Source organism: Orcinus orca, chromosome 1, assembly GCF_937001465.1.
Source record: "Orcinus orca chromosome 1, mOrcOrc1.1, whole genome shotgun sequence".
Taxonomy (NCBI): domain Eukaryota; kingdom Metazoa; phylum Chordata; class Mammalia; order Artiodactyla; family Delphinidae; genus Orcinus; species Orcinus orca.
The window spans coordinates 162,229,002-162,241,464 of NC_064559.1; the positions used below are offsets into that span (position 1 = coordinate 162,229,002).

A 12,463-nucleotide genomic window follows, 5' to 3' on the forward strand; every position below is an offset into this window, starting at 1 on the left:
AAAAGATTAAATAGGGAGCCTCATCACCTAGTTGAATCAAGGCCAAGACACATGCCTTTTCCAGATGTAGCCCACTGTCATCTGTCAGCCCAATATCACAGCCCACCCTATCTCCAGCTGCAGAGGAGAGCAGGAAATGCATCCTGACATCACAGGAAGGACCCAAGTAAAAGGTGCATTGATGGGGGCAAAAACAAGCCAGCAGAGTGATTAATTTGGCCTCCCCTTCGATATTATGTTTACACAAGTTGATTATATAGCACTTAATTACTAATTTGCCCTGCTTAAACCAAGAGTGTTTTTAATTTTTAATGAGATAAGGGAAGAAGATGCCTTTACTTAGTAAGGAGCAGCTATTTTATTTCCTTCTCTTGTTTTGCCCAGCCAATTAATAACATTTCTAAGGAAATGCATCCCTGTCATGAATTCTTTCTCCCCATCTTCTTCCTGACCTCCCAGATTTAAAAAGAGATAGAAACAGACAAGAGCCACTTAGAAACAAACTGACTTCACCTTCTGATCTGGCTGGCTAGGCTGGGAAAGGCCTTGTAAAGCAAAGTAACATGGGACCCATAAATGGTGCTGTCTGACTTTTTGGGAGTTGGGGTGTGTCTATTCCCAGAAACCATGGCTTGGTTGGTGTTGCCAAAAGCAGAGAACACAGCCATAGGTCTCCAAACAAGGCAATCCCCCCTAGAACCCTGCATTGTTTCCTGGGTATTAATGTCAGATAATTTTAAGCATGGCCCTAGGGCAGCCTATACAAAAAACACAGGTTTTGGAGTCAGCTCTGGATTTGATCGCCAGCTCTGCTACTTTTTAGATGATGGATCTGTTATTTAAACTTTCTGAGCCTCAGTTTCCTATCTGTAATGGTGAGGTGAATAACCTACCTTGCAAGAATCAAATGGCATCTCAAGTACCTTAGCACAGTGCCCAGCTCAGAAGAGGCACAGTTTTCTTGTCTTTGGCAGAAGGGAAGGCGGAAAAAGGAAAGCAGGGATAAGTGGGTCCCTTTTGAGCACCCTAGCCTGTCATCTGCAGAGCTGACAGATCTGATCAGTGTTACTCAAAGGGCCCGTCCATAATGACATAAGGAGTTTGCTCCAGAAAGTAAACAAACACCCTGATTCTCTCACTGAGAACATCTTGCTATGAACAAAATGTTGTAATTGATTTATATTCTGATGCAAGTCCCTTATCTCACTGCCAATCTGTAACAAACCATTCACAGCTTGGCCTCTGGTCGCAGACAGACCTGCACAGCCCAGTCTGGATGACTACGGAGGACAGCTGCATTCGCTCCTAAAGAACCCCTCCCACCCTTCTCTGGGCTGAGCCAGGCTCACTTGTACAGACTATATCAATGAGCTCTCTTGCCCTATGACTTTGACTCCAGCCAATGGGGAGCCCGACAGTAAGTCAGAGAGCGGGAGGAAGATGGGGTCAATAACCCAGCTCTTCACTTCCAGGGTCATTGGCAAGCCAGCTGACTCGGTCGCCTCCACACAGCCCTCTGTTCTGGGGTTCAGGGGTTTCAGTAACTGTGCTCTCCCTTCACCTCTTAAGGTCCAGCTGTTACAAACCCCAGTATACTATATCCTCCCTTGTGATTTCTCCAGGGCTGGTCCCCAGTATGTAAATAGTCCCTCTACTAAGCTCTCTAAAACTATCCTAATTTGAAGGTAACTTCTGTGGGGACCTTGACTAACACAGGGACATTTTAATGTACATTCAAATTCTAGTTGTCTACAAAAACAGACTCACAGACACAGAGAACAGATTTGTGGTTGCCAAGGGGGAGGGGGAGTGGGGGAGGGATGGATTGGGAGTTTGGGATTAGCAGATGCAAACTAGTATAGGATGGATAAACAACAAGGTCCTACTGTATAGCACAGGGAACTACACTCAATATCCTGTGATAAACCATAACGGAAAAGAATACGAAAAGGAATATATATATGTATAACTGAATCACTTTGCTGCACAGCAGAAATTAACACAACATTGTAAATCAACTATACTTCCATAAAATAAGTTTTAAAAATTCTAGTTGTCAGGCTTCCCTGGTGGCGCAGTGGTTGAGAGTCCGCCTGCCGATGCAAGGGACACGGGTTCGTGCCCTGGTCCGGGAGGATCCCACATGCCGCGGAGCGGCTGGGCCCGTGAGCCATGGCCGCTGAGCCTGCACGTCCGGAGCCTGTGCTCCGCAACGGCAGAGGCCACAACAGTGAGAGGCCCGCGTACCGCAAAAAAAAAAAAAAAAAAAAAAAAATTCTAGTTGTCTATTACTGTTACTAGGTTTTTTAAATAATGGCAATCACACTCAGCCCCAGAGGAGTCCACTCCCATGTATGACCAAGTTGAACAAGCCTCAGCTTTGAAATCCTAGGCTAGGCCTTGGATTCTGGCTCCATCCCTTTCTAGCCATGGGCTCTGGTAAGTCACTTAAACCCTCCTACCCTGTTTCTTAATTTGTAAAATTATGATGATAATAGTATAGGAAATTTCCTTATGTATAACTTTTAACATGGTACTAAATTTTTAAATGTTCAAATTTCTTTGATATGCATGTGATGAGAGACATGCCATCCAAGTTTCTACACACGTGGTACTTTATGGTTCACTGCAGTGTATCAAACACCTCTGACAAGCAACTGTAATAATGGTATTTCTTCTTTTGCATACTTCTTGATCATTTGCCTCAATGATGGAACCAAAAGTCCTTCATATACTTCAGTAAGACCTCTAAACATTCCATGACTCTGAATCAAACTTTGTCCAGTGGTATGTGGTATGTATGTGTATATGACTGTCTGTGTGTGTAGTCATTTTTCACAACTTTTTCCCAATTACAGACAATTCCTGATTTAACTAAAGGTCTTGTCTTCCCTCATCTCTTATTTGGTTCCATACCCTAATTTACTGTGTTGAATATTAAAGTTATACAGCATGGATAATCTATTCATGACATCCTAGAGTAAAGGGAGGAAAAAAAAAGTCCTATCTATTCATTTCTGATTTATTCCAACAAGGACATTTATTATAAAAAGGAAAAGCATAAATGATCATTAGAATGAGGAATTAAGTACTTACAGGCATTCATTTCTACTAAATAATCTAACGTATTTTTTCAGATTTGCACCAGTATAAAATGTTGTCTTGAACAAAATGAAGTCAAAGAGGTAGGTAAACTCAGGGCTTCCCTGGTGGCGCAGTGGTTGAGAGTCTGCCTGCCGATGCAGGGGACGCGGGTTCGTGCCCCGGTCCGGGAGGATCCCACATGCCGCGGAGCGGATGGGCCCGTGAGTCACGGCCGAGGAGCCTGCGCGTCCGGAGCCTGTTGCTCCGCAACGGGAGAGGCCACAACAGTGAGAGGCCCGCGTACCGCAAAAAAAAAAAAAGGTAGGTAAACTTTATTTTAGAAATACAGTTCTGAAACCCTTCTAAGTTTCTAAAGAACTCAGTAGATGTTTGGCCACTGTTTTCTTTTATAAAAGCCCAAATCTTAAGTTCCTGAGTAAAAACTGCAAGTGGAAGGAGATATTTGGAAAAAAATATTTGTTAGCCTAAATCTCTGTGTTAATAACAATACTATAAAAAGTGTCATTTAATTAAAGTTCTTAATTAAAGTGCTTTTTAATATATATCTGTATAAAAAGTAAATGGACAGATTATGATTAAATACAAATAAATAAAACAAACCACTACTGGGAGTATGGTATGAAGCCTTCTCCAGGCAAAGGAATTAGAAACTTTCCAAACCAAAGAGGGTACATTTCTTCTTTTTATTTCTATGTCCCATACTCAACCAAGCAGTGAGGCTAAACATGTGCTGCTGATATGTTCTATAAACCACACTACCCCGTAGAAGCGCAGCTAAAGTGCTATACTGGAATCTACACTTTTTCCTTTTTCCGAGCAACAGATACATATTTACTGGAATATAAAGAACATGGTTTGATGGAACAAAAAGAGCATGGACTTTGTGTCAAGCAAAGTTATATGACCTCTCCATGCCTCACTGTCCTCATCTGCACAGTGGGGACTGTTAACATCCACTGGTTGATGCAAGGATTCTATGAATGACAAAGGATGAAAAGTAACAGGCCCTGTTCCAGGATCACCCTGTAAGGAACAGGAGAGTCCAATGTCATATCTCTTACAAACTGCAATAATTTCCTAAAAATAGAATACTAATTTTGTGCTAATTTTTGACTTTTATATCCATGGTGCCATTCTGCCAATTGGATTGGAACAAGGAGATGTATAATTAATCAGAACCTGAATTTGTTGTTGGTTTTTTTTTTTTTTTTGAGTGGGAGCAATTCTCAAAAAGATAAGAATATACTGTTAACCAGGTATGGCAGTAAGTATAAAGAATGTTAGGACCAGCATCACATTCTTAATTTAACCCTTCTTTAAACTATTAACTACCATTTCAGGTTTTCTGTTGATTTTCTATGAGGCACTCACATATGGGACAGGATACAGAAAATCCAATCAGAAACCTGAATCCATTTAATTAGAAACCAGAATCTCATATCTCATGAAACACATGCTTAAGCAGCAAAGGGCAAAAGGTTACTAAAAAAAACTGATAGTATCAGGACCATATGTGAAATAAATAGGATTTTACGAGACCTGGGAATGAAAGCCAAATGAAACTAAAATTCACAGCAAAAGATGCCTTATACACGAGGAATGTGAGCCCTGAATTTTCACACACTATTGGTGGGAGTATAAAGTGCTAATATGTATCAAAATCCTAAAAGTTAGGCAAACTTTTTGACCAAATAACTATACCTCCATCATTTAGTTTGTGTAAATAATTTAGGGTATGGGCAAAAATTCAGATACAGAGACGTTAGTTGCAGCATTCTTTAAAACAACGGAGACAACATGAGTATTCAAAACTAGAGGACTGGGGATATAAGTCACGGTACATGGCAGGGGTCCCCAACCCCCGGGGCCTCGGACCACTACTGGTCCGCAGCCTGTCAGGAACCGGGCCGCAGAACAGGAGGTGAGCGGCGGGCAAGGGATCGAAGCGTCATCTGTGGCTCTCCATCGCTGGAATTATGGCCTGAACCATTCCCCACCCACCCCCATCTGTGGAAAAATTTTCTTCCACGAAAGCGGTCCTTGGTGCCAAAAAGGTTGGGGACCGCTGGTCTACTATGGGGCAGAAAATTGTACAGCCTACAAATATGATAAATAAAGATGTTTACTATGTATTTTTGGGTGGGGGGAAAAAAGGCTATGAAACAATATGCATTGTATGAACACAGTTTTGTAATTTAGAAAAGTATAAAATAATTTAAAAGTATGTACAAAAAGATTACAAAGATAGAAGCCAGAATCTAATATAGTGGTTGTTTTAGGGCAGTAATATCAGTGTTTTCATATTTTTCTTTCAGCTTAACTGAATTTTCTTATTTTTTCCCAATGAACATGAATTAGTAGTTATATTCCAGAAAAAGGAAAGAAACCCAGCAAATTAAGACTGAATGTGCCAAGAAATGGCATGGTTTCATATTTCTGAACATCTATTATATATCAGTCTTTCCAAACCTCCAGAAAGCAAGATCATGGTAATCAACTTTACTTTGCAAAATGTAAAACTGGTATTTATGGTGACAGGAAGCCAAACAGGACTAAAAAACACAGAAAGTTAACTCTCACAAAACAAAACAATATGGAGACGTATTGTATAGCATAAAAAAATAACAGGCTTTGAAGCACATAATAGGTGATGAATAGAAACTGGCTCTAAATGAAGGAAATGTCATGAAAAAGAACAGAAGGAGAGGCTTCAGCTAAGCAGTGAGGATGTTTGCAAGGACTGACCTTGAGGGTAGACCACTGCGGTCAGCGCGGATAGTTTATCCTGTGGGCACACATTACAGAAAGGGTGAGTAATCACCGCTCTCCACTGGCCACTTAGATGCATTGGTCTGCGAGACACAGGAGTCTGTCTGGAACGTGACAGGGAAAGTTGATGGTGGGAACGCACGGAGTCAATGGTTTACAGAGGCGGCAACCCTCACACCGTAGGAGGAAAAAAGGTTTTGATTAATTGGCTGATTCCAAGGGCTTATTTTCTTTACCCTGGTACTACCATTAAAATGATGGCTGAATTCATTTTGATCTCTTGTCACTGTCTCCTTCTGCTGATTTTTGCTTCAGAGGCTTCCTCTACTGCTTTTTTTGGGGGGGCAAGGGTGGGTGTCAAGATAAATATCAATAGCACAGTTAGAATTAAAGCTTATTTTATAAAAATAGTCTTGGGGGGAAAAAAGCTTTCTTTTAAGATAAGACATTACAGGAAGCTAACGACATCTGCAGAGGGGCTGAAGAAAGCAGAAAGTGGAAAGCCATTTTGTATTTCTGCCTCTTTGCCATTGGATTGAGTTTTCTCTCACGGCATCTTGAAACCGCTTTCTTGCTTTATGTGTCCTTTGCATTTCTTAGAACCTCTCTATCGTCTGTGCTTAGGAAGTGTAAGCATGTTGATAGTTCATAAAGTGATTTTTTTCCAGTGTGTTAATTTCCCAGGGCCTGGGAGCCTAGGGGATTGTTACGGGATGCTCCCAACTTCTAATGATAATTATTTGCTTTCCAGGATATTCAGAATTTGAGAGGATCACTTTGGAGCACACTGATGGCCAGAGGAGCGATGGGTGACATTCTAGGGATGGGGGAGTGGTCAGGTGGAAAGGCCACAGATGCCAAGACCGCCTGGATAACTCTAAGGAGGGAGGAAGACTTCCTTCCTTGCATCCCCTCCCACTTACTCAATAGCTGAACTTCTACCATGAAAATGGCATCTCTGTGATTTGATTCCATTTTATTAAGCTGCAGATACAAAGACAACTGTGACATGATACTTGTCACACTGTCTAATAGAAGAATAGTTTTGAAAACTACTGAAAGGAGAACACCATTTCTGGAGAGGGACAATTCTTTAAGATATTATTAGTCATTCTATTCTTTAATGCAGATGGATGGCTATAACTACCCTTTGTGAGATCCTAATTTGGAAAGGGAATAGGAGCAGGAAGACTTTAGTTGTCCAAAGGAAGGGAGGGTAGGAATGGGCAGAGGAAGAGAGGGAGAGAGAGACTCTGAGGATGAGAATATGAATGGATAAATGAACAAGAGGTGGAAGCAGGAACCGTCAGCAGGCTTCAAAATTTGGAATAGCAATGGACCTTGTACTTGACCAATCTCTTCCATTAATACCCCCATCAGAAAATTCCATCCACTATCCCTCTCCCTCCAGCTGATAAACTTTCCCCAGAATTCAAATATATAGAAGTTTGCAATAGCTGTAAGTAAAATCCACAATTCTAAGTCCTTCTGATCTGTTGGTACTGCCAAAGGAAGGTATAGCGCTCTACCCCTGGCTGAAGTCATCCATTCATGGGCCTAAGACATTGGGAAACCCTGTCTCCCTGGGCACGTAGGACTCTTCTCTAGGTCTGCAGCCTGGGTCTTCTGGAGTCTTCTTAGCCTTTCCTTCATCTGAAGGAGACGACTCAGGCTGAGTCTACCAAAGTCTGCCCATCCAGATAAGAAGTGAAATCCTTTATCCAACGACCAGATGTGTGGTCTATGAGAAGACAAAACATCTGGCCTGCTGGAATCATTGAGTTGCTGGCAAGCTCTGCTCAGCTTTCTTACAGGAAGGAGTGGCAGGCACCCTGAAGATCAAGCTAGGATCTATGAAGTTCAAAGAAAAAACTGTGTTGAAGTTCAGATTGAAAAATATGAATCACAGGGAGGAAGAAATTCTTTTTCACCTCAACTTGCCAGAATCCTGAGCTGGTCTCCAGGCCTGGGGCACATAGGTTGGCACCTCTTCTTTAGAGAGGGGTGAATGAAGCCAAGTTCACATGCATTTACATTTCCAAACATAATCATTATTACAATGTTGACAATTATACCTGGGCTTCACGGAGGTCACTGAATCTTTCAAAGGCTCTATCTCAGCAGTTCCACACGAATGGCAATTCTTATTTAAACATTTTTAAGAAAGGAAATAAAACAAACAAATGAAACGAGCACCTGGAGAGGCCAAGTGACATTGTTTGAGGATGTACAACAACCATGCACAGAGGTTAAGACCACATGGATTCCCTCAGGCATGTGATGACAGGTAAGATTCAGGTCTCTGGCACCTGGGGGCTTTCTTTACTAGATTACAGTGTCTCCTAAAAATAGTCAGGAGAGGCACATAATTCCTCGGGTCGAATAGGAGACATGAACTTGTCTTTAAGATTTTGTGGGCCTTGCAGCTGCTACTCAAGTCAACAATTCCAATTTTTGATCTACCATATCTTAGATACTGTTCCAGAATATTAAGGGAAAATATTATGTAGTGAAGAAGATGTCAGTGTGGGATGAAGCTCAGTTTCCACTTAGGAGAAGAAGTGAGTGGAAACTTCTCAGAGCTAGAAACTCCAGATTTGACTAAGATGTCAATGAGGTGCCACAAGGCATGGTATGAAGTATCTGATAAAGCAGCCAGATCTTGTCACACTACTCTGTTTCAGTGGCAGACTGTCTCCTGATTTGTGACCAATGACATTTCTTTTCAGAAAATTCACCTTTGAATATTTAAGAAGCCAAATTTTTTTTTCAAGAAAAAAGAAAAAAAATTAGACTGAAGTAGAAAAAGAATGAAAATCAACAGAGGATATAATCCAGAGAGACCTTGATTTCAATTCTGCTTCTGCCCCTTATTAACTGTAGCCTTGGGCAAACTTCTTAAAAACTCTCTGAGCCTGGGTTTCCTCATGTATAACACAGGAGTAAAAAGCCTTATTCCCGCAGGCAGGGAGACTGTCAAGATTCAATGAGGTGTCTTCATCTGCTTGGGCTGCCATAACAAAATACCACAGATTGGGTGTTTAAACAATAGAAATTCATTTTCTCACAGTTCTGGAGGCACTAAGATCAAGGTGCCAGCATGGCTGAGCTCTGGTGAGGGCTCCCTTCCCGGCTTGCAGATGGCCACCTTTTTGCTGTGTCCTCACATGGCAGAGAAAAAGCAAGCTCTGGTGTCTCATCGCATCAGGGCACTAATCTCACCATAAAGGTCCCACCCTCATTTCCTCATCTAATTGAAATCACCTCCCAAAGGCCACATCTCCAAATACCATCACATTGTGGGGTTAGGGATTCAAATTTGAATTTTGAGGGGACAGAAACTTCCAGTCCATAATATGCATTAACCTACGCAGGGCCTTTAAGCATCTCTACTGTTCTGTTTTGGCAATTACGCTTTGTCCCAGGAAGCGCAAGGCACCTAGTTATGAGAACATCTTCATAAATCAACACATTAAAATAATAACTGACAAGTCACTGACATTTCAACAATAAATAAATATCTCCATGTGATGTTTCTGAGACAGCACCAGAAAATCCAGAAAAAAAGTTGAAAACTCAACTCTACCATCTTTGTTTAAAAACTCCAGTTAAGATCCACAAGCATTCACGAGTGGGTTCAATTCTTTGGAAGCGATATTTCACAAGCATCAATTTGAGAGGCTTGGCAGGGTGCCGTGCACCACACTTCCCAAAATGTGGCACAAAGAGCACAGATATTGGTATCAGACTCTTGAATGTGACCACTTCCAATAGTGTACACTTGAGTTCCGTAATCTTTCTGGATCTCTGTTGCCTGTGTGGGTTGTGAGAGGTAGCAGGAAGGTTATATGAAAAGCACCTAGCATAGTTCTTGGTACATAAGAGGGTCACAATAAATAAGGTTCTCATTACTGGGCTACTGGTGGAAAACCCGGCTTCTAGTCCTGACTTTGAGACCGTGGGCAAGTCACTTAAGCTCTCTGGTGACTCAGCTGAACAAATATTTCTTCAACTTTCAGTTACAACTTGGGAGCCAGACTTCTTGGTTCTGGCATTTACTAGCTGCTTCAACGTAAGCCAAGTTATTTAACTTCTTTTCGCCTCAGGTTCTTCAACTATAAAATGGGAATTATAGAGCTGTTGCGGGACTGAACGTACATTCCCGGTCCAGAGAAAGAACTCATAATGTGCTCCTGATCATTATTACAGATAAAGAAATGGAGTGGAAGCAGAACGGTCAGGTTACAGAACTAGTTGGAAGTCAAGTGAGGGTTGACTTCAGAGCTTGTGCCTTCAGCCTTAAACTATACTGCTTCTCTACCTTTTTGTAAACCTATTGTTAATCCTATTATTTTACCACTCAAAGTCTCTCCATAAAACCCACATGTGAAATGTCTTTTTCAATTCAGTGGTAGGAGAAGCTTTGTGTCCTAAAGAAACTAGTATGCTTCCTCTTTTTGAAAATAAGAATTATGTAACTTATCATGTGTTCTTTTTTGTCTCGGCTGCCAGGAAGCTCAGAGTCAAACTGTCTGCTCCATCATTGCCATCGAGTTGTTTCCTTCTTCCTATATCTTTGTTCCTTATTTTTTCTTCTAACTCCATTTTACTAACATTTTCATTTGTGTACCTTGCTGAAAGAGACCTCAGAGGTATTTGAAAAGTGGTGGATGGAGATGAAAGAAGCAAATACAAATCAGAAATTCACATGAAAAATTTGTTTTGTACCTTACCTGCTTCGCTTGCTAAAAGAAAAATGGTCAAGGGGAAATTCAAATGAAATAATATAAGAGCTATTTTGAAGGAGAAAAAAAGAAAACCAACAGAAAGACAGAACAACTGACAGTAATGGAGGCCAAGTCAAATGAAAACTGCAAAAAATATGTGAGGCTAGAAGTGTTTGTGCTTTCCCTGGCTGGAACCTATCATTTCTTAATTATATCCTGTGTGTGCTTTGCAAGACATGAGCTGCTGTCAAGAGGAAGGACAGCCCCAGACAGGGGAGGGGCCATGGCCCACCCCTTGGTCCTCACGTACCTGTACAGAAGCGAAATCCCCCGAGGCACAGGCCCCCAGAATAGCAGCACCCACGAGAACAGACTCCACCTCTTGCGACAGGACCACAGGCATGCCTGCGCAGGACAAGGCCACACCTTGGTTAGGGAGTAGTAGGGCCAGGGGCCACGCGGGGAGCCGGCCAGCAGCTCCAGCAGCACAAACACCTGATGCAGAGGCAGCAGCAGTGCTCCACCCCTCCCCCTTGCAGTTCCCTGTTCTTTGGGATTACCTGGTTCTAAAGGATTTCACTGCCTCTGCCTGCTGCTGCAGTAGCCAAGGGTCCCCTGGAAGCCAGCACCATATATCTATATCTATATCTGTATCTATATCTATATTTATCTATCTATCTATCTATTTATCAATCATCTATCTATCTATCTATACGTATCTGAACTCAGGAGACCTTTCTGCCCAGGTTTTCCAGGCTTCTGCTAGCTGCTACCTGCCATTTTAAGCAGTTAAACAAACATTTACGAAGTGCTCTGCGGGGCCAGTGATATAGAGATGAATAAGACTGTCCTGCTATTCAGGTCTCAAAGGGGAGATGGATGAGAGAGAGATAAAGGCCATACAGGGGGTTGGGTCTCCAACTGAGATGCACTAAGGAAAGGGAAGTAGTGAGAGAGGGTGTGATGAATCCTTCCTTCAGGGGCCTCAGAGTACAAGCCAAAGCCCTTACCAAGGCTGACAAGGCCCTCCAGGATCCGTGCCACTTCTCCCACCCTGATTGGCTTCCCCACTCCTCTGGGCCACACTGCCCGGCCTCCTTGCCCTTTCTTGAATCTGCTTCAGGGCCCTTGCTTGTGCTGTTCCTTCTGTCTGGGTCACTTGCTTCCAGATGTCCCCATGGCAACTCCCTCCTGCAAGTCTGTGCAAACATCCCTCCCCACTGCAGCTTTCCTGACCATCTGAAGTGAAATGATAACTTACCCACAACATCCCTTACCCGCCTCATGATTTCCTCATTGCCTTCCAACACCGTGCTATTACTTCTCTTGTTTACTGTCTGTCTTGCCTGCTAGAACCTAAGCTCCATGAGGGCAGGGACTTTTTGTCCACTGCTGAATCCCTGGAATTGAGAGCGGCGTCTAGCACATTGTAACTGCTTACATGATGAACGAATGAATTTTCGAGATGGGGAAGGGGGTCAGAGCAGGGGAGCTCAGGATTAAACAAGCATTTGAAGGATGAGTAGGGGTCCACCAGGCAGGGAGGAACACTCCACATGACAACTCCCAGAGGCTGAAGGTTCACAGTGGACTTAAGGTGAATAGGAATAATTTAGAATTCTTAGTATTTTATATGTGTGTGTATATGAAATGAAACGTACATAAAATATAAATATATTTGCTAATCAGGAGATGGCAGCAAACTCCACAGAGGTAAGCTCTGTGGCCAGACCTGTGAGATCTTCCTCTACTCAAGACATTATTTTTCCAAAGACTGGATTTCTCTTCCTATCTTTTCTGGCAAGAGTTCCCTGACACATCCTCCTCTGTGCTCCCACCATCTCCTAACTCACTGTCCTACT

The 12,463-nt window shown here is 42.4% G+C and overlaps 1 protein-coding gene across 17 annotated transcripts in view; it reads right to left on the reverse strand.

Moving 5' to 3' along the window:
* Positions 1-12,463, reverse strand: part of FGGY (FGGY carbohydrate kinase domain containing) — a 450,202-nt gene that overhangs the window by 105,424 nt on the left and 332,315 nt on the right. For 10 of the 17 annotated variants that reach the window (XR_004485339.2, XM_049697009.1, XM_033435388.2 and 7 more), the window contains one exon: positions 10,912-11,006. The exons of 3 other annotated variants lie outside the window; for them this stretch is intronic. Coding sequence is in view for 13 of the 14 variants with exons in the window: in XM_049697009.1 (XP_049552966.1) it covers positions 10,912-11,006 (95 nt within the window). In the remaining variant the exon portion in view is untranslated. Of the gene's footprint in view, positions 1-3,062; positions 5,203-5,850; positions 5,979-10,911; positions 11,007-12,463 lie in introns of those variants that run through there. 4 more of the 17 variants (XM_033435392.2, XM_033435387.2, XM_033435389.2 and 1 more) reach the window with 3 other exon arrangements.